Raw genomic sequence first — 23,025 nt, 5'->3', positions numbered from 1 at the left:
CTTTTCATTTACATAAAAGCAAATGCCCCTTATAAGGTATTGTAGTTTTGTTGATCTTTACTATCAGTAGGACACCCTCACATATTTATTGTCAAAGCACTGAGTCTACTGTTCTAACAAAACATATTTAAATGATTGATTCATCTGCATATTTTTTCTGAATAATTGATAACTTGGTCAATAAAATGTCAAAATATGATGAAAACTGCCATATAGCCCAGGTTAATGTCACAATTAGCTTTGTTTTATCCAACAAAAAGTCCAAAACAAAATGATTTTCCCTTAAAGGTGGGGTAGGTAAGTTTGAGAAACCGGCTCGAGATACACTTTTTGTTATATTCCATGGAATGCTCTTAACATCCGATAGCAATGAATATCTTCAGTGCTTTGACAAAAAATCCATTAAAAAATGTCTTCTGTGGAAGCCATAGTACTGTAAAAAGCACGACCAATCATTTTAGCCGGGCCGGCTAAAATAACTGGATGGCCTACCTGCCTGTCAGCCTTCCATCTGTGCACGAACTTATCTCGTGCCCTCATTGGTCATGTGCGCGTTCGTGTGTGTTGGAGGAGGGGCTCTGTAAGGAAGTGGCAGATTTTCTCCGGTTGTGTATTTTCAAATTGTAGTGCACTCGAGCTGGTTTCTCTAAAATTACCTACCCTACCTTTAAAAGATTTATTTAGGGAACAACATGTGAAAACCCGTTTTGCTGCCTATGTTAGGATTATGTTTTCTCATGCAGAGTTTGTTAGTTTCAGTGCATCCAGTGCACATCTGTTGCATGACAGTAGTTTTTTTTAATCAACCATTTTAGCAGTTAAGAACCTTTAAAATAATATGAGCTTATGTTCTTAGCTTTTATGATTTTATATTTGATTATCAGATGTTAAATAATTGAAGTAAAAAAAAAAATGCAATCAGGTGTTTTATTACTGACAGGTCATACCTTCAGAGTGAATACAGAATAAGTATATCTTCTTTTAATCAAGCTTCATTTGTTTAAGGGGAAGTTTGCTGAGAACTTGGCTCTTCTTTAATTATATAAGAATACCGCTAAAGGCAACATACCCTTACTCTGAATAGGATGTGATTTATACTTATTTTGCTTGATAAATAACTTAAGATTAATCAAACATCGGCTTTGTCAGTTAATTTTCTACATTATCAAAAAGATATCTTTAACTGTTATCTTTTAACTTTTTCAGATGGTTGTGTGAAATGTACTTTGCCAGTAAAGCCTCCACAAATATTGATATACTGTCTGTAACAATCTGATATTGATATTGTTTTGTTTTCCTCTCTCCATTCACAGTGCCCCCATGCCATACTTTGTGGGAGTTCATCTCAGTCTGCTGGAGGTACGTTAGTCAATTTGTGGGTATGCATATTATGTGCATGTAAATAAATCTACATATTATTCTATGTGCATAATGATGTATTCTGCTGCAAATTGACATATGTATGTGAACACTATATGAAATGTATTATATGTATATATATATATATATATATGATGATCTTCTTTAAAAGGAATAACCAAACTACATTTAAGGACACTATATGAATTATAAAATATAAAATCCTAGTGTTTCCTCTTTGTATAAATAGTCAGGTTATGCTGCATCTCTTTTGGTGAATTGTGCTCTTAATGTTGGTCTAAAATATTAGGTATTTTATTCCAAAACATTGAATATTTATTTTTTAAATGTTTTTTCATCTTTATCTCTCTGTCTTGCTTCTGTGCATTCTTAACTAAAAGTACAAAAGACAGAGGGAGAAAGGCTGAGAAAGCCTCTGCGAACAAAGAGCTTTTTCTACTTCATTGTTAATCCCTGAGTGTTGGTTGGGGGCAAGCCGTCACCAGCACTGCTGTTGTGTGTGAATGCTTGTTAAAGGCACGCGTGCTTTGCACTTGTGTAAGTGTGTGTGTGTGTGTGTGTGTGTGTAATTGTGCAAATGCATATGTTGTAATGCAAATATGTGTGTGTGTGTGTGTGATATCTGTCTGACAGTTGCGGCAGAGGCAGTATTTATCACACTCTGCATCCGTGACAGACCCCCTTTCCACCACTACATAATTAGTCCAGATCAGCATGTGAGCCTCCGCTGCACATGCTGTCACAAAAGTGACAAACTAGAAATTCACACACTATGCTGCCTCCCCCCCACACCTGCCTGCATCCTGTTCCACACTGAAATAATAGTTGAATTTGTCGCCATCAGGATGCATACAGCATCACTGTGTTGTTGTTGATGCATGAGGTTCTGGTGCTGTGGAAAATGTTTGCGCAATCCAAATGTTTCCTCTCAGTGCCATTCTTCATTTTTCCAGCGCGTGTGTGTTACAGTAAAGATTTCCTAACATTATTTTTCTTACACGCCATTTTTCATTGCTAATCGTAAAGGAGTGTGATGACAGTGTGGTTTTATATGTGACCGCTGTGCTTTCTCCTATTCTAGGGCTTCAGTGCAGAAATGGCTTTATCTGCTAGGACACACACCTGGGCCCCACCTTTCAAATGTTAACTTAATTACATGATTTGGTAATTTACCAAACTATATAGTCTTAGGCTTTTGTTATTTAAAACTTAACAAACATCCATGATTCACCAAATCTGGCAACAATCAAATGCAGCATTTTACAGATATTTATTATATTCAGTTTTGTACGGCAGATTTTAAATTGTTAATATTAAAACAACTTTTGAATGCAAAATTGGAAATGTAATAATATAATATTTAAATAAATATAATAAAAAATTAGTTGAAGATTTCTTACATATTTTTAGGATTGTGAAGAGTTTAAATGACTGTGGCAGCGTGAGCACTGTTGCTGATAACACCGGACATTTCCTCCTTTAGAAAGTACGCAGCCGATCACTGGAGGATGTGGTCATTCTGAACGTGGACACCAACACCCTGGAAAGTCCTTTTGATGACCTGCACAACCTGCCCAGTGACGTGGTGAGAAAACACACGCACACGCACACGCACACGCACACGCACACACACACACACACCTTTTAGGAGCTTTTCAACAGTCAGCATTACACATGACAAACAGAAGGTTCCTTTTCCCTCATTCATATCAAGTTTCATAATTACAAATTCTCTTTCCCTCCAATATACTCACGCACGCACGCACACGCATGCACAACAACCTACACAGACAAAAACATACACATGCAGAAACTTGTCAAAGTACAGCTCTGTCCCCTCCCCACATCATTAATGACTGCGGCACAGGCTCCTCAGATTGTGGCTGTCTAAAGTAAACTCCCGTCGCGTCGTATGACGCTTGAAGGCGAACAGCATTCCCCGACCATCAGAGGCTTGTGGGAAAATGTGCAACTCCCTTCCCTTCATCTCCATCCATTCTAATCATTATTTCACAAAGTCTTGCATTTCTGCCTGCCCACTGGCACGTTTCTGAGAGCGAGAGATAGGAGGAGGGAACGAGACAGAGAAAAGAAAGAAAAGGCAGAGATGGGTGATTTTCTAGGGGGAGAGAGTGGGAAGAAGGGGGCCAATTACCAGTGTGGGCAGTGAAGCCACCTGCCAGTGCATCGTCTCTTTAATTAATGGAGCACTGACGCCGGTCAGCGATACAGGAAGCATCGCCACAGCGCCGGGGTCACTCGCACATTTATAAACACACACACACACACACACACACACACACACACACACACACACACACACACACACACACACACACACACACACACACACACACACACACACACACACACACACACACCACGTTCTTGTCTTCCCCGTCTTTGTGGAAGTGGGATCTGTTTGTTTAGCTGTTTTTCTGGGTGTATGTATGAAAGCTCCTCTGTGAGTCACTGAGGCCCTGCTGAGGCTGCGGCGCACTATTACCCACACTGCTAACAGAATATTCTTAGGTTCCACCGCCTACCGACTCTTGGCCTACACGCAATATATAATTCAATCCACTGCCCAACAGACTCCAGACCTTGTCACACTCCCACACTTCTGGTTCTCCTGCCTTAGCACTGCTCAGCATACTATGGCTGCTAGTGTGCATTGATGCCTCCTTATGACCTGCTAGAATGCGATCTTTCCCGACATTTGAAACAATTTCCTGCCTACTTTTTTAGCCTGTTTACCAGCCTGCCTTACTGCCTGCCTTACTGCCTGCCTTACTGCCTGCCTGCTGGAGTTTCATGACACCTGTCTGCCTTCTTGTCTCTCTCACAGTTCTTGCCGCCAGCCTGGACGTTTCACACCCGCTGTTAGCTTCTCCTGCTTGTTTGTCTTCTGCATGTGCCTGTCTGGCTGCAGTACCTCCTTTTCACTTCCTGCCTGCTTGCTTTTCTGCACCGAGGGACTTGAGCCCTAAATTAAATTGCAAACTGAGTTTGTCATAGAAAGGAGTCAGGGCTTTTGAAAAACGACAGAAGCAGAGAGAAAAGCCTTTGTCTTTGCCGTGTGATAAATTAAGTGGCAGGCTCAGAGCCTTTTTGCTTTGATCCCCTACTCACCATTTTTCCTTACTAATGACAGAACATAGCCCGCATATCATGTCAAATTACACCACCTGAAACGGAAACCTCACTGGCATTAATATATTTATTGCAACAAATTGTTGTTGTTTTTATTCGTTTCACTTTTTTTTCTTCCTGTCTCTTCTCATCTTTTCACCGGGGCTAGTAGATTAATAGGGAAGCGAGCAGGTACTAATTGAGTGGAATTCCAGGTCTCTTGTTAGTTTGCTTGTTAGTGATGAGGACACGCCACATGGCATTTGATGTTTGTGTTTACAGACAAGAAGATGTTTGAGGCATTGTGCAGTTTGTCAAACAGAGCCCTGACATTTTGATTAATGCTGAGCCTTCTCTGCCTGGGCTGAGCTGCCGTGCGTCGTGTCTGAGCTATTTAAACACTCTTCATTTCTCCCTAATTCTCAGTGTAACACTGGCTACTTAACACTCAGGCTTTATTCAGTGTGAAACTGAAGCCCTGAGACCTATAAAGTAATGATTATTCTGGCTTTAAAAGCCCAGCGTCACTTTGTATGAATATATAAAGCATGAAATGGATTAAAAGGTGAAGGCCACAGGCAGTCTTTGTGCGTCTTTTAAGTCTAACTAAGAGTGAAAACAAAGCACTCTGATGTTGATTTAAGCAAACCTTTAGAGATCTGTCTAATTATAGCAATGCAGGCTGTGAGCACATGTGGACTCTATTAAAGCGCTCGGCTGACCAGTGGCCGTGCTTTTAGCAGGTTCAGAGTTCACAGTTGTCCTGAATTAGCCGCCCTCTTTCAGACAAGACCCCTACACCGGCTCCACTTGTGCCCGCCCCTTAATGGTCTTTTCCCGCAACTTCACACATAATATTTCAGATTTATTGACTATTACTTATGCTACCATGCCAGTAGTGGTTCTGTTTAGCAGAAAAAGGAAAAATCTGAATAACAGAGTAATTGGTAAGGGGTCAAAAAAGGATGCAACAATCTATTCGAAAATTGTGTTTGACTTTTTTTTTCAATTGGAAACACTCAGCATTAATTGTAGTAGTATTTATTTAAAGTCAATCTAAAACTTCCTTGCTTCAACTTGTTTGTTTTCTTTTTTAAATATTTGTTTGACAAATGATACATATCAAGGAACTTTTTTGTTGCTTTATTTTAGTTTGTGCTTTTTTTGTTTTGACAAATAAACATTCGGATATTACTATGGAAATATATATATTTGTACTATTGTTACATATTGTATTTTTAGCAGGATTTTGCACATTTGAAGATTTGTCTAAGTTGAACTTCAAGTTTAAATAGTTTTTACACATAAATAAATCATATTAATCTCAGCGAGACTGTGCTCGTGTCAGTAAAATCAATGTGTTGACAAGCACACTGAAAGAAATATTCAATAATAAACATTTTTTTTCCTGGAAGATCAAGGTATTTTTGTTTCTCTTTCTGAGATCCACAGTTCCTCTTCCGCGCAGAGATCGTGCTGATAAAGTTATAATTGGCTTTGGTTGGTGGGATGTTTACTGCGCTAGTCATTAAAAGTATCCAAGAATAGCGAATTAGGAGTCTGCTAATTCTGAAAACAAACAGTGTGTGACTGAATCAGATTTTTTTTGATCCCGGCAATTGATCTCAAACCAATGACGGAAGAATTTTTTCATTTATTATTCTTTCTGTGCCACATATTCAAGGTGAGGTGCTACAATGCAGCTTACATCTTTATTTTCAGATGCTCTCTCTCACTTCACAGCCTAATTCCTTCTATTCTCCTCCTCTCTGCCTCTCGCTACTTTGCTGACACCGTGTACCCATACATTCCTAGCCTTCATACATTTGATCATTTGTATTCCCAATCAAGGGGGGAATTTACAGCGTACACTCCTACTTCCTGTATTTCAAGCCTGCATTTGGAGGTTTACAAATGAATGAGGGGGTTGAGGTTGTGTCTGCGCGCCTCTCCTGAGATCACCTGGCACACTTAATCAAACATCGCGGCTTTAATTTGGTGTTCAGTTTCCGATGCTCCCAGAAAACAACATCTACATCATCATCTACAACAGAGTACAGCCGACAGCAGGCGAACACACGCACACACACACACACACACACACACACACACACACACACACACACACACACACACACACACACACACACACCTACACATTGACGGCCAGGATCATTCATCAATGACATTCAGATTTAGCTCAGGAGTAAACTTTTGCTACTCACAGATTTTCTTTTTGTATGTCCACCAGATTCTTCCATTCTTAGTTTAGATACAGCCAAGAGTGTTTGATTTCAACCAGTGACTTTCCAATAAGCCGGAGCCACCTACAAAAAAAGCCCCTCACATGCTGTTCTAACTAGATGTTAGCTCAGTGTGGGGATATGGTCGCTCCACCTCGGTTACATACTGTACTTTACTAAAAACAGCCTCACTGACTACAAGAGATAATTACCAGCTCCAAAGTACTTGATTTTCTCGTTGTTTATTAAGGCTGTGCTTCACTAACTTCAAATCTCCGTATCTGCTCATTTGAAACATTATTTTACAGGTTACGATTGTTTTAAATGACGCTGAACTGTGCTCACACCCTCTCTCTGCAGTGTTACAGCCCCTCATTTACTCATGTGGAGTTTAAAAGCTGCACTTCATTTTCACATACTCGTTCTGCCGGCGGTTCACTCCGGATTAGGAGTCAAAAAGAGAGAGCAGCATCACCCACTGCGTTAGTTATTGAAGTGAGAGATGACATTTAGCTGTAGTTAATTATGTATGCAAAACTCAACCGCTCAGCTGCTATGAGAGGTCAGCTCGACAAAGTAACCCCACACCGGGGAGAGTCTAATGGCAATGAGATAGCCCTATTAAAACACACACACACACACACAAATCAGTTTTCTCCCCCTTGCTTTCTCACTCTTTTTCAATTCGCTTGACTAATGTATTGTATTGCATGTAGCATATCAAAATACTGAATTACTTAAAATTATGTATCTCACTAGGTGCTCTGGTCTGATTTAGTCTTTCTCCGCCTTTATGTATTTATCTGTTTAAACTTTGATAATTTAATGTTCAGAATATTTGTTATCTTACCAAAGACTAGAAGTTAATGCTTTGATGTGTTAAGTTAAGAATGATTGTAGTTAAATCTACCCCAATTAACTCAAATTGTATTCCTTTAATATTGCAATTTACTGTATGTCAGAAAGAGGTAATTAAAAATGTAAAAAAATCATGAAATACAAATAATTTATTTGAAATGTTAGTAATTTCATATATATATTTCATAGATTGCAACTAACATTCTCAATATGCACATGAATGTGTGTGCATGTGTGAGTGGGTATGCCGGTTCTCCGTGTGTCTTTGTTCAGATTTGTGTGTGTGTTTTCTGTGTACGTGTGTGTGTGTGTGTACAGTTCAGACTACAGCACATCAAAAGAAAGTGGGAGATTTTCATAACTATTTTTTTTCTTTGTAGTTCTTTAATTGCGTCCCCATGGCTTTCTTTCCCTGGACAGAATCTTAAACAAAACATTTTTTTGTGAGAAGAAAACCCAACTTTTTTTTTTAACAACAGACAAGTGTCAGGGTCGTTATTCAGGAGGATTTTTGTATGCTCTTGTGAACATTTAGAGGAAAATCTAAATATATATTCAGTGATTTGTGAATAACTTGTTTTTCTTTCACTTGCCTTTTTAGAATTTACTCAACAGTAAATATGATTTTGACAGTAAGACTCTTACCTTTTGTCACGTTTTTTCTTTTTTTTACGACTAGAAGTTATTTAGAAAACAATATTGATATGCCCAATAGCTAATTAACAGCAATGACCAGGTTTAATATGTTGTGTGGTCTGACTGATTATAGAGTTTCGAGTGGCTAGAAAAACGCTGTATTAATGCAGTCCATTTACCATTATATGAGCATTTTGTTTTAGCATTTTTTAGTTCTCATGCATAAAGTGATACAAATATAATTATTTCATAAGGTTGAGAATATAATAATGCTGTTCTTGTTCAAAGAAAATGAGAGGTGTTAACATTAACATTATTTTATTATTTATATATTGTGTGGGTGTAAATTAAAAGAAATATACAGTACCTGCATACATTGTGTATTAACATGTAGAGAGTAGGATAGGAGTTAGGGTCCCCGGCAGGATGTTTGTGTTCCAATGGTCCTTGTCTGACTGTAAACCTTAATACTGCTGTAGGTGACACCAGCAACCGCGTGCATCCATGTGTACACATACGTGGACTCACACCCACATCCACACAGATGCCTGGTGTCACCTACGGTGGTATCATCCCTTACAGCCAGACAGGGATCATCATTGCACCTGCTAATTACCATCTCCAGCTGGAGAGTTAAATGGAGATCTGTTCTTTGTCTGACCTTTGACCCCCTGCTCTTTATGTGACGCACTTCAAACCCTGTTTGGGGCTGGCTGGGCTGGGCCTTAATGAGGCCCCATGTCTGCCCTCTGTGGGCTGTGCGCCTCGGATGCCCCACTTTCATCCCCGACCATCTTCCCTTGATGTAAATTGAAAAGATCACAGCTATGGGGAGAAGACCTGTACTGGAAAGGCCTCTCTGCATAGATTATGAATATCATAACTCAACAGTTTTTTCTCCCTCCCCCCCCTCCAACCACCCGCTACCCTTCCCCCCCTTCCCTGTACAATGCTATAGTTCTAATTGGACCCAATGGGGGACTCTCTGCCTTTGATCTCATCACCGCCACTGTGACTTTACACTAAAAAATGTCACTGCCAAATAGGGTTATCACCTGTAGAGCCTGGCCTTCCTCTGATGCCTGTACGCATCTCGTTAGCTTCACTCAAACTGTAAAAGTTAATTAGTTTGACAGAGCCATTACCGCGGAGGCATACCTGATGATTGTGGCGTAGGCGCCATATTCAATATCCAATTACTAAACACACATTTATTTTTTGTCTCCGATATGTGAAAGAGCACACCACGGACTGTGCTTCCTTTTACTGTCAGCAAAAACCATATTCTGGTATTTGTCATGCATTTCTACTATATTTGTTAAATGTGATCATTTAATAATCATTTGACTAAAAAAAAGAGTATTTTGCACCATGGCTAATCTCACTCTTTTTGCTTTATCACCCATTTTTCTTTGGGTAAAATAACGCAAGTGATTGTGTCCCAACCTCATTAAAAAGTGTTTGCCACGGCAGTGCTCTCACCCGTTCAAAGCTGCTGAACAGAACTCTGTGTGCACAGTAAACTCCGCTATCCCGTATTCTCTGACAGTCTTTGGGGTATGCCTCCCCCACTTAGACTGACATTGTGTTCGCTTTGATTCCCCCCTCCTCAAAAAAAAAGACAGTTTAATGATTTGTGAGGATGAGAAAAAAATCTGTGAAAACGCACATAAACATGAAATATTAATTCCAGAAAAGGCTTTACATAAACATAAAAGCATTTAGCACAATGAGTGAATATGGAGATGGCACTTGTTAATTTAACCGTGATAAACTTGGTGTTTGATGCCTATGAGCATTTGCAATGGCAGCGCGGGGACGTTGTGGAGAGTGAGAAAGCCCAGGGGAGAGGAATCCACGCTGTTCGTTTTGTCTTTGTCCCAGTTTAAGACTGCCACTCTCTCTGTCTCGCTTTCCCTCAGCCTCTGTTTCTTTCTGCCTGTCCTCTGTATGAGCTGCTCTCAGACTTTATTTCTCCTCCCTGAAGTTTTCCAGATAGGCTAATTGCAGATGCCAGACCACGATATCCCTCTAACGCTGTGGCTACACAGCATGATATATATGGCCACCTCTGATTGAAGTAGACCTGATCAAAATAGTTTTCCATTACAGAAGAACTGGGGTTATAAAATGGTAGACACAACTTCAGATGTTCTACTGCTTTCATCCTTTGTTACATCTCTTCGTGCCCACAAATACTGTTACAGTACAACCATTGGCAGCATTAAAAATGCATGATATTGATGTACTGTAAAGATGGAGTTGGAAATGTAATGTGCAGCCTTACAGGGGCGGAAAGGCTAGACAATTAGTCCACAAATATCTGACACACACTCTGAACACAGAACGTCCAGAGCACACACACCACAAAAAGTAGCACTCTATAAAGAGGTGATTGAATGGACCGGTGAAATATGCAGTGCAGTGTTTTATCGAATAGGCAGACTGCTAACCAGAAAGGTTAATTCACATTGTTCCTTGTTATTTCAAACACACTTTCATCAGTGCTTCATGTGCCAGACTTCTCGCCAATGTTCTAAGAATGCAGAGGGAAGTTAGACCTTAGAACAACTCTGCCCTGTTGTAGTGCCCATGAGCAGGACACACGATCCTCACCAGCCACAGGCTCAAATCTGTAGATTTCACTCTTCTGAGTTCTATATAGAGATTTTAAGCATCAAATGTACAAGGCTTTGCTTATTATATGATGATACACAGTTTAGAAATGTTAGATAACACCCTCCAAAGGTTTTCAGTGAGGATCTACAATGAAACTAACTGAAGTTGATGGTTAAACTTTATGAAATCTTATTTCTTTAACATTGTGATCCAAGCCAGTTCGTCATTACAGTGCAACCCAATCAACTGTTGTGCTTTTGTGCTAAGTTGGCACAGCCCACACAGAGCGCAGCAGTCCCTCGCTCTCCTCCTCCTCCTCCTCCTCCTCCTCCTCCTCCTCGCTCTGCCACCACACAGTCAGACTACTGCTGAGCAGGTGAGGAGAGCCTCTTGACAACTTCCTTCCAGGACTCCCCGGGGCCCGCTGGCCGGGGTGAATCTTTTGTCATCCTAAAACAAGCTCGGGCCTGCTACTCCTCCACTCTCGCCTGGAGTCCTGGAGACAGAGCCAAGAGAGGGGGGAAATAATTAAAGACATTTTATGTCAAGTGTCCCTTTCTAGAGGGAGTTTGGGAGAGCTAACAGAGGAGGGGACGACTGGTAAGAAAGAGGAGAAGAATAGGAAATGGAGGAAGAAGTGGAAAGGCAAAAAGGCAAAATACGAGTTTCCATTTCCTCTCTTCTGTCCCCTCCCTCACGCTTCCGCCCCCCCGTCCTCTGCTCAATTAGCAAAGCAGCAGGTGCTCCCAGCAGCACAACAGAGAAGCTAGCAGGAAAGGCTGAAGCTTTTCCTTTTTTTCCCTTTCCTTTTTTGAGATGACCTGCAAATGTGATACTTCACACCCAGAATGGGCTAGCTGTTTCCTCCACCAATTTCAGAGGTGATAATTTAACTTTTACCCCTCCATCTCTCCCTTTTCCTCTTCCCACTTCTCTTTCCCTTTCCCTCACTTTCTGTCTCTCTCTTTCTCTCTTTATGTTTTCCACCAGGTGTCCTCTCTGAAGAGCAAGCTGAAGAAGCAGTCGACAGCAACAGGAAGTGGTGTGGCGAGGTCCTTCCTGAGAGCGCAGGCCGCTCTGTTTGGATCCTACAGAGACGCCCTCAGATATAAGCCTGTAAGGATCCAATGTCTTTGATCACTACCAGTCACCTTGTCTTATCAAATCGCTGTGCCATATTGGAGCCATCATTTCAATTTGTATACTGTATGCTTTGTTACCATCAAACCCAAAGTATGATACACACATTGAGTTATCTGGTTTAAAGAGATCAGCTAACCCCTATCTTGAGATATTTACAGAACACCTTTTTATAGAGACAGATCTGAATGCAAGTGAGAAATAATGTTTTCGTTTTGTTCTTTGGCTAAACTGAACATTTCAAATCTCCAAACTGCACAGCAAACAAACATAAATGTTAAATAGCACTCAGTGTGCAGTACGCTGCCAATACCAAGGCAGCATTCACATGGTCCTTGAGTGATCCAATTTTAATGGGTTCTCCTTTGGCCAATTCTCCACTCTAACACCTAGTTTCCTTATATTGGGCCAGTTATGTTGCCCTAATCCGGTTGTCAAACAAACAAAGCAAGCCAAAAACACAACCTCCTTGGCGGTGGTAACTACGATTTTTCTAAACTGATCATGCTCTGGTTGGGTAACATGTAAAAACATTGAATTGATTAAAGATTGTATTTTTTTCTCACAAGCAGAAAGATTATCAGTCATGAATATAATATATTAGCCCTTCAGTAGCGACCAGTTTTGATGAGAGATTAAAATGTGACTGGGTTCTGGTTAGACTGGGGCAATTTGACTGAAGGTAAAAGGTGTGTTTTCAGCTGAAGATAGAGCTACTGTAAGGTGGGCCTGTCGGAGACAGTGAAATGTCAAAGGAGCTGAAAAGAGTCAGGACGTTCCTTTGAACATCCCTTTTAGCCACCGTTGGTGTTTTACTAAGCCCCTCTTACATTTATTTTCTAGATCTTTTCTGCTTATCAAGTCTGAGTCAGAGCAGAGCAAACTACAGCATGTCCTGTTTGTCAAATAGCAAAGCCTTTGTTCCTTTGGCTTTGAGATTAATTGGACTTTGTGGACTCCCGGAGTCAAGATGTTACATTATTGATGCTGTCTCTCTTTTCTTTGTATACAGACAGTATATGAACAAACTGCCTCCCCTCTGACACAAGCACTGAGACTCAGCGTATGTGTGTGATTGTGTATGTGTGAGCACAACATGCAGTCATTTCTCAGTTCACTCACGCTCGCACTGTTTTTTTTTTTTGTAGAGAGGATCTGAATAAAAGCCACGGAGTTATCATACATGCACAAACTGCACATCTGCTTTCATGGAGATACTGATGATACTCGCTGCGCTCTGATATTTGTTGAATATCACTCTGCTAGTGATTGTTCTGATCGCTGTGGTTCACAGGCCCATATGCCCCGACAGAAGGAGGGGTGTGGATGTTTTGTTGGAGTCTTGCTGAGATGTAAATGAAACAATACTGGAAAATGATAATGAGTTGAGAAGCAATCAGCTGATTAGAACAGCATTTCTTAGGTCATCAATTTCAGCTCACGTTGATGCGTCCCCAGGTGCTTCTCACCACCTCGGAGAAGCACACGTGTCTGGCAAAAAGAACCTGAAATAGCAGTTCAAATTTAGTTTTCACCACCGTTGATGAAGCCAAGTCAGGTGTGTGGGTGCGCATAATACGGTGGTGTGCGCTCGTTACTGTTCAGTGGCAGAATTAGCCAGAGTTTAACTCAAGTGGGCATGTAACCAGTTCATATCGTCCCACCACGTGTTCAAAAGTAAGTATGTCTTGCACAAGAACAATTTGTTCTGTAAGAATAAAGTCTCAGTTTTGTTTGCAGTCACAGTCAAAGCCTACAAATAACACCAACTCGACAACAAAGGGAGAGAGATTGACATACATTCAATCCAATGTGAAATGCAGAAAGACAACAAACAAACTAATGGCAACTGTTTTAAAAAAAAATGTGGAATCTTGAACATCATTAATAATGTAGCACAGATTGGAGTTTCCATCTTAAATCTTTTTACCGTGTAGAACAATGCTTTCACTTATAAATACTCCAACATGCTGATCAACTCATTAATGTACAAGTAAGTATTGTTGTTTTGCCTTTTGAAAGTGTTTTGTTGTATTATAACTTTTTTATGTATACACTAATACACCAAAGAACATTCCTTGTATGTGAAAACTTGGTTGGCAAAAAATCAAATTCTGATGAAAAGAGATATGAATTTGCCAAAATGTACAGTAGAATATTGATATGTGCATGTAGATAGAAGGGTCCACATACCCTAATCGTCTAAACTCTGACAGTAAATGATATTGTCTTTTTCATAGATTTCTTGTAAACTTACTGCGTCTTATACAGTTAGTTCCCCCTAGATCTGAACATTCATCCACAGAGAACTGCCCACTTGTTCTGGCACGCTGAACACATCTGCTATGATAAGCTTCTCTTTTTTCTATAATTGTTTTTATGTAATGGCTTCCTAAATCTGCTATCTCTTGTATAACGTATGACCTTGGTAAAGAGATTCAGTGAGTGTTGTTCTCTTCCTTTAGTTGTTTTAAACAGTTTTTAGATTATTCAAGCAGCAGTATCAGTTGGGGTTCGGCCAAAAACATTGTTGGATACTAACTTGTAAACAGACCCAGTGTTAGAAGTTTCTCAGTCGAAGTTATTTGTTTGGACATTGTTGGATACTAACTTGTAAACAGACCCAGTGTTAGAAGTTTCTCAGTAGAAGTTATTTGTTATTTGCATGCTTTTCAGTGTTCAGCTGCACTATGGTCTGCGGCGGTAGCACCCCGATAGAAATGGCAAAGCTGATTAAACTACAACAAGCTACTTTCAACTGGGCTTTTACGAGAGAACACGCCTAAAAAACTTTTAGTGATGTAAGTGGAGCAGTATTCCTGTGATGTAATGTGGGCCACTGGTACAGTATCATGCGCCCATCCTGGAAAATGGGGTTGATTCCTGTGTTGTTAAGTTGTTTTTATGTGCCACACTGTGCTCGTAGCCTGGAAAAGACAAAAGCACATTTTCTTTACACCCGAAGAATTTAGAGCTTCATTGAAATATGTGAGAATTATGTTAAATATGAGAAAACATGCATTTGAAATGGCTGTAGGGCTGTGTGTGATTGGCCCGCAGTGGTTCTGCTGCCATCCTCCATGTCTATAGCTCACAGGCCAACACACATGATGTAAGAAAAAGAAATAATGTGTTCATGTGGAGTACTGGGGAGTTTACTGGGACATTGTCTTCTCGTCCGGGGGATATGGTCTGTGCTCTTCCAGGGGAGCTGTTTTAAAAAGGACTGTTTTTTTATTCTAATACTCTTCTTCCTCTTGCTTGATCCTTCCTCTTTTCCTTCCTGTCTCTCGTTTTGATTTGTTTTCTGTTTTCAGCCGCATTTAGCCCACTAATGAATAAATCAATTCAAATACTGGTTTTTAAATACTTTTTACAATGCTGGTTTGGAAGATTGGTTTGTCTTAGTGCTTTGAATCACATTACAAACCATATTGTTTATTTGCCCCCCCCCCCATGCATTTCAAAGCACCACATGCTCATTTTCTGAAAAATGTAAAAGTGTTAGACAACAGATTGGTACAAAGAAAAAGGAGCCAAATGAATTATTATTATTTATTACCATTTATACCAATGATGTGACTGTGTACTTCTCAGGGGGAGCCCATCACTTTCTGTGAAGAGAGTTTTGCGAACCATCGATCCAGCACCATGAAAGACTTCCTGTCCATGGCCGTCAACCTGCAGCTCTTCAAACAGGTGTGTGTGTGTGTGTGTGTGTGTGTGTGTGTGTGTGTGTGTGTGTGTGTCTTGACACCAGCATTTAAAGTACTATGTGAGGTAATTTACATTAATTAAATAATGATAATAATAGAATGTTCATTAAGTATAGCACCTTTCACGGAAATAAAATAGCTTAAGTGCTTGCTTCAAAAGAAGGAAGAGTCCCAAAAGGAAGAAACAAAAGAACATAACACATCACACACATCTCAAGGAGACACAAAGGCCAAATGCTTATATTTTGAACGTACTGTAAAGCAACTTAACTTAACTTGACTTTGACTTTCTCCTGAAACAGCCTGTGGACTGAATTCAATGTAAATTATTTGGTAGATAAAGCATGCGTCAATTTCTCATCCTTAGATCATTATTATAAAATCTGCTGTCATCTACAGTACTGTACATGGTAACATTGACAGATGCTCAACTTTTTCCTTTATCTAAAGGCAAGCAGGAAAATATAAAGACTGAATGCGGATCGGTTCTGTGTCTTCTCCCAGCAATGTTCATTCATTGTTCTTCATTTCTTTCTGCAGATCTGTATTTAGAGTGGTGAACGTTTTCATTTTGACAGCCGTCTCCCACCAATACGGGCTGATCAAACGCTCAACTGGGTAATGCCTTTAGCATTTTGACAGTTCAGTTTCTTAAAGTGAAGAGAAAAGGCAAAGAGAGAGGCCTTGGATTATAGACAGATATTGACCCCTTGAAACTTTTCGCTGCAGATATCTCCCAAAACACTCCGTTATGTCTTAATGTTCCGTTTGCTCAATTTTGCCTGCAGTACAAAAATCAACACGAATACTCATACGTGGTAATATATTTTTTACTGCATAACACCATTTTAAAGTTATATTCTGTCTCGACCTGTATACATAAGCCTGTAAAAGCAATAATATGTAGCTCTAATTTCAACCTGGTGTGTTTACATGAGTTTCCCTTACAATCACTTCTCCCATGTGTACTTAATATGTCCTCCCTCCCTTATCCCTTCAGCAAAACTTAACTGAGCCGAGTGGAAGGACACCTCTGGCTTAAAAAAAAAAATTCTCTCACCCGTTGAATTTTTCTTTGTGCTCTCTGACCCGTGATAGTAGTGTGATTTACCCCCGAGAGTTACAGCACAGCGGCCCTCAATCAGTCTTTTGTTTCTCCGGACACTCTGCCCCGTCTATAATTTTCCCAGGCCAAGCAGATAGCACGCAGCAGTTCAAAGCATCCTCCCCGGCTGGCTCATGCCTCCGCGGTAGCATTGGGAAACAAACCCTTATCTCCTCCTCCTCCTCTCCAGCACGGGGGATGGGGTGAGCTTATCTCCTCCACTCCTCTTTCGGCTAAGTGAGGGAGGCCAGCGGTACGCCCGAGCTCTGCTGTGGCCATGACCCACATCCGCTCGCAAACGTGCGTGACCACCAACATGCACACATACATTTTTACATACATAACTAAACAGCTACTTACCTTAAAAGCTACTTACCTGTATATCATTTTTAAGTTTGAATTGTAATTGTATCTTTAATTTCATGAATCTCTGTTGCTGCTAACACTTGTGAATTTCCCCATGGGAATTAATAAAGCTCCATCTTATTTGATCTTATCTTAAACTGGGACCGGGACAATCCTATTATGCACCTAAATATATTGTCTTCATTATCAGAATATCCCACATTTCTTTATAGCCATAAGTAGGACCTCTCTCCTATTTGAGCCCCCCCCTCCAAAAATTAAACGTATCGAGCATTTTGCGAAATATATTGAGTAATAGACTTTTGCTGCTTTGTATTTTGGAATGTAATTACAATTGATAAAATATGTCATTAACAATAGAAGCAGGGATTCACTTTTTACAGAGGCAGACTTTTAAACTTTCATTTATTTAGTGAACCTGCTTTTCCCCCTCTAAATTCCAGCTAAAGGAAACAATTAATGCATTATTCCCCAGTGGGACTGTTGACAGAGGATAGTTTAAGCAAACCGGTTGTGTTGCTCAATTATCAAGCAGCTAATCATTAGCATGGGAATAGACAGAAAAAACAACCAATATATTGAATTTAATTATATACATCAAATATTCACTTGCGCAGAATGGCATTTAAAGTGTGGGATTTGTCACTGTCGCCTATATGTCAACGATAATGGGTCAAACTTGAGCCAAATTGAAACCATATTACTGCAATTGGTGGACCACAACACACATTACACACACAAGGCGAAGCACACACACATAATGCTGAGGTGTTACCTGAGTTTGAGGTGTTACCGTTTCAGCAGGAAATTGCTTTTCTACAGGTGATTTTGTTTTCATTCCTTGTAAAGCAGCTCTTTTGCTTCACAAGTAATTCCAGTTTTATAGAGGTAACATTGGTTCATGCAAATTCAGCAAAACATTAATACTTCTGGAGCTGAATAGCAAAGAGGACAGAGAGACTATTGTGTCCTGACATTAAAGGCTATCAATTACATTCAACCCCTGTTAACATCTATAATTGTAACCAATGATTTGCTAAACACCTTCTTAATAACAAAGTTGTAAATGCTGAGTGCATTTGAGTTGTGTGCTTAGGGAGCAAAAAGCAGAAACAATGGTCCCTTTATCTGTTGCCTCTATGAAATATAGACACCAAGCCAGCCCTAAATAAATATCAACACATACACACCTCTTAGAATGTCACAGTTTCACCTTCTTACACACTTTTGTTCTGTTCCTGTTTCCTGTGTGCTCGGTCCACCAGCTCGTCTCTGTTCAGAACAGAACAAGTGGGAGAAGTCTTCTAAAAGAATGCGGGGGAAAGCCTGTCGACATTAACCTGCTTCCTATCAACCATCCGCAGCTCCTACACACTCACAAGCGCACACACACACACACACACACACACACACACACACACACACACACACACACACACACACACACACACACACACACACACACACACACACACACACACACACACACACACTGTCGTTCACGTTTGTGTGCTAGCAGAGACTGATTCAATGAAGTCTCTTCCTCTTATTGACAAAACTAAGCCTTACACAGTTTTATTGAGTCTTTGGGGGGACTTGCAGTCTGATAATTTACTGCCAGGAGCCTTTGTAGACAATGTGCATCCCATCAATCAATAATCATCCGCCATTCTCCGTGTTATGAATGCAATTGCCGAGCCATTTATTGAAAGCTGGAAAGGTGTGTCCTTGTAAAACCAAATGATCTGATTTAAAATCTGATCGTGTAGTTGCTCTATCCCCTCCAGTTCACAAGACTTCATATCTCAAGCTTTCCACTAAATAGTTTTAATAAATGGGACAGATACACCTCCGTATCCGTGCTATGGGCTGTAAAAGTCACTAATGCCAATGGCTGATAGATGATGCCTACAAAAACCTTTACAGTAAAGAAAGCTATTTTTTTTTTAAACTAATTAACATTCTTCTTATGTGTGTTGATGTGGCATGTACTGTAGGTGTGTTTTGATAGTTATGAACTGCTTAAGGGATATTATTTATAAAGAAGTATATTTTGCTTTATATTAGTGTGTGCGTCTCAGCCTTTAAAGCAGCAATACTGGTCCCACTTTCTCTTCTGGCCTCCTTCTTTGTGACCAAATTTGAATTTCCAAACTCCACTAACTTGCAAAGATTGTGGCGAGCTGTAAACCCAAATCCAACCTATATCCCCGAGTATCTACAGTTTATGGGATAAAATTCCAAATTGCAGAAATAACATTGCGTTTAGGCTTTCCGTGTATGTCTCTGTAAATGAACCCCTGTAGAGTCCTAATCCCAATTTCTGGCTCAGCAATTCCACAGTTTAAATAAATGTAGACCACTGTGACCGAGCGGCGAGTGAGTCACTGCCCAGATGGAATAACTCTCCTCGTCTGCAACAGGAAACAAGATGACATGTAGACATGTGGAGAGCAGGATTCACCATATGTATTTGTAGTTTGTTTGGTGAAAGTAAAAAATGTGTGTTAATTATAAAATTCTGTGGCCCTACCCTAAAATGTATCTCTTGTTAAAAGAGCTTCTTTATTTGGGTCTGCCTCTCTTAACAAAGCCAATTAGCCTTTGTATTGTGTTTGTGTAGGTGCACATGTGCAAGTGTTTTTTTTAATGTATTGGTTTGTTGTGTGGTTGAGGGTGTGTGGTGATCACAGTCTGCCATTGTTGAGTAATGTCCAATTAAGGCCCACAGTGAGGCAGGTAATCTGGCTGGGGTGTGTGAGAGGGGGGGGGGACTTAAGTTGGAGGGCCTTTGCGCCTGCGGAGTTAAGTGGAGGCTTTGGCTGGGTGATGATTCGGGTTGATTATCTGCACTAATTAGGCCAGCCAAGTAGCGGAGCAGTGGTTGAAACCTGCAGTCTCACCTCTCATTAAAATGATCTAATGATGAGTCTGTGGCTCTTCTGACCAGACGAGCGGGTGGCCTTGTCGCTCGCTAGTTAGCATTCTGTCCCTGAGGACACGCACCCTAAAACACTGTTGTTGTACTTCTGGACACAGACTCAGAGGTGGGAGTAGGATTACTGCAGTTATTCTCTTACAATATGTTGTTAAAAAGAATAGTGTAGCCTTTGTTGTTGATCTTGAAATTGCAACAGCCTGCCTGAAAGGTAGGAGGTGTTGATTGGTTAGTAATGTAATCATCACTCAAGAAAATATATTTAACCTTAAATCCAAATTATTTTTATATAGTCATTATCTTTGAATGATACAATTGCTAATTGTAAGCTACTTTTCCATCCTACTTTTCCACAAATAAACTATGATAGATAGATAGATAAAGTTAAGGGTTGAACACAATGATTTATAAAAAATCTACGCCCACAAACTGGTAGAAGGTTGTTTTTCCAGCACATCTGCAGACCTTGGCCCCACAACTAGATAATGAAAGAAAGGTATGATGTTGCAGCTGCTGTTTTTTTTTGTTTGTTATGCCAGAATCTTGCCGAGATAAGCCCAAGGATTTCACTGCAATGTGTGATATCCACTCTGTTATTTGCTGATATCATAAGCGATGGGACAGGAAACTAACAGGAACTCTGGGGTCAAAGTGGTTGGATTGAGCTAATAGAAAACAGTGTTGCATATGTGTGACTGAGTGATCTACATTCACATAATTGTTTTAACGGTTTTCTTCATGTTCTGCGTTAAGAAGAAGGATGATGTACAGTTCAATGTTTTACTTGCAAAAACAACAATACAACTGCCAATGACATAAGTAAACCTGTAAATTGATCGGAGGCAGCAACAGGGCCAAAATGTCACGTGCCAAAATGATTTAAAACATTGTTAAAAACTATTGAACGACTTTATTTCGTTTTTTAATTTGTCCAGATTTTCCGTTATTTGGTTTTGAAACACTCAAAACAACTTGACATGCTTTAGGGTTCTTCATTGAACTGCTGTTGATTTTTGAATTGTGCTAATTACAAATATTAGGGCTTATGTGCGTGACCGCTTGTACTAGCTTAACTTTTTACACGAGTTTGTGACTGTGCTCATGAAATGTGTAGCTTTCTTGGCTGTTGGGTCCATATTTATGACATGGAGTTTTATGCGCTCCATGTTCCAAAGAGAGGAAATGAAACTTCCTCATGTCTCAGACAGTGTGCAGCATGTAGTCTGCTGCCCTAATCCCTCACCTGCTCCACATTAACAAATCCATATTACCTTCAAGCCACCTAATCTTGGGATGTAGTTTCTGTCAGGTAGGATTAATAACACCCCACTGTGGCCTGAGTGTTTGAATCTATGTGTATGTGTTTTCTATCTGTCTAAGTGTGTCCACTCACCCCCCCCCCAACCTCCCGTCTTTAATAAGCACGTTGTTATTTATGGTTGTAGTTCATCGACGGACGGCTGGCCAAATTGAACGCAGGCCGCGGCTTCTCGGACGTGTTTGAAGAAGAGATCACAGAGGGGGGCTTCTGTGGAAGTGAGTAGTGCTAGACGTGTCTATCAATTAGTCACATTATATTTATTTGCCATATTTTATGTTAAAGGCCGTAGTTATTGTGCTAAAGTAAGATTTAAAACGTTGAACACAACCAGGAGAAATCTCTAAAGAACAGGCACTAAGCACCTTAACTGCCTTAATAAAATTCATCTGTCTTTAAAAACTCATGATGAACTGGTCGAAACCATTATAAACTTTAAAAAAAGATGGCCACAGAAAGAATATTTTATAGTCTAGTGTTTGTGTACATTTTATATTAACATCTGTTTTTGAACTCCTTATGTTTTAGTTTGTTGGATGTTTATCTTTTCATGAACATGCCTGTGCCCAATTTAATAATTATTGAATCAAATGTTGACATTATGCCTTAAAGTCACTTAAAGACATTTAAATATCCCCTCATGGTGGAATTGGTTCATTTTTAATATTTGACTTGCATCTTGACATCTTGTCATCTGATGAAAACATTGTTTCATTAGACCAAACGTTGTAAATCTAATTGAATGTGGCAAAAGAAGAAGAACTAATACAGTTTGGGCAGGATTGAACATTATTAAATGTTCAGTTTGTGATCCAGACATCAGAAGTTTGAACTCCCTTAGGAACGCTCAGACAAATGATATCATTGTGATTATTGGGCTTCAGGTTGAAGTTGTTTTTACAGACAAGAAAACGGAAATAGCATCTGTATAACATCCATCATATTATTGGGTTCATCAGTTCTGATCCTCAACCAAACCCACATTGTCATCTTTAATTCTATTCCCGAAACATTTAATAGCTTTGGACAACATAGAAAAACTCCTCTTTCTGCCCTAACAAGTACTTTTCATCCAGTTAATAATAATGTTTTGTAAGTCTCAGTAAATGTTTTTATCTTTTTCTTTATGACAAAAGAGACGGAGGGAAAAGGAATAATGGCACAACATGTATTATATAATTATTTGTATCAACTCATTGTTTCCTGACGCTGTCCTGTTATGTCAACACAGAAATACTTTTGTCAGATGTTTTAAGATGTTTAATATTGTAGAGTGTGTAGTTGTGAGACAGTGTAATATACACAGTCACTTTTGCTCTGCAATGTTAAAGCAATGCTATAGTCTGTGAAATGATTCATTCATATTCTCATTGTTTTCCCCTCCAGGTAATTCAAGGTCTTACCAGCAATGGATGCACACTGTGAAGGTAATCGCAGAATGTCCTGCACATCACAGCAAAATGCTTTTATCTATGGCTGTTTTTATGTCTCTCATTTCAATCCCGAGGTAAATTTAATTGAAGGTGTGATTGACACAACTCAGTTTTTGAAGTCCTGGTGTTGCCTTTGGAATG

The 23,025-nt window shown here is 39.9% G+C and overlaps 1 protein-coding gene across 1 annotated transcript in view; it reads left to right on the top strand.

The window, feature by feature from the left end:
• dennd1b (DENN/MADD domain containing 1B) overlaps positions 1–23,025 on the top strand; it is a 99,649-nt gene that overhangs the window by 59,428 nt on the left and 17,196 nt on the right. Inside the window, exons 11-16 of the mRNA XM_010795612.1 lie at positions 1,314–1,359; positions 2,864–2,965; positions 11,859–11,984; positions 15,606–15,707; positions 21,579–21,669; positions 22,838–22,878. Of these exons, the coding sequence (XP_010793914.1) occupies positions 1,314–1,359; positions 2,864–2,965; positions 11,859–11,984; positions 15,606–15,707; positions 21,579–21,669; positions 22,838–22,878 (508 nt within the window). The remainder of the gene's footprint in view (positions 1–1,313; positions 1,360–2,863; positions 2,966–11,858; positions 11,985–15,605; positions 15,708–21,578; positions 21,670–22,837; positions 22,879–23,025) is intronic.

The sequence above is a fragment of the Notothenia coriiceps genome, unplaced genomic scaffold, assembly GCF_000735185.1.
Source record: "Notothenia coriiceps isolate Sejong01 unplaced genomic scaffold, NC01 NC01_scaffold00037246, whole genome shotgun sequence".
In the NCBI taxonomy this organism is placed as follows: Eukaryota; Metazoa; Chordata; class Actinopteri; order Perciformes; family Nototheniidae; genus Notothenia; species Notothenia coriiceps.
This window is presented reverse-complemented; position numbering and strand designations above follow the sequence as displayed.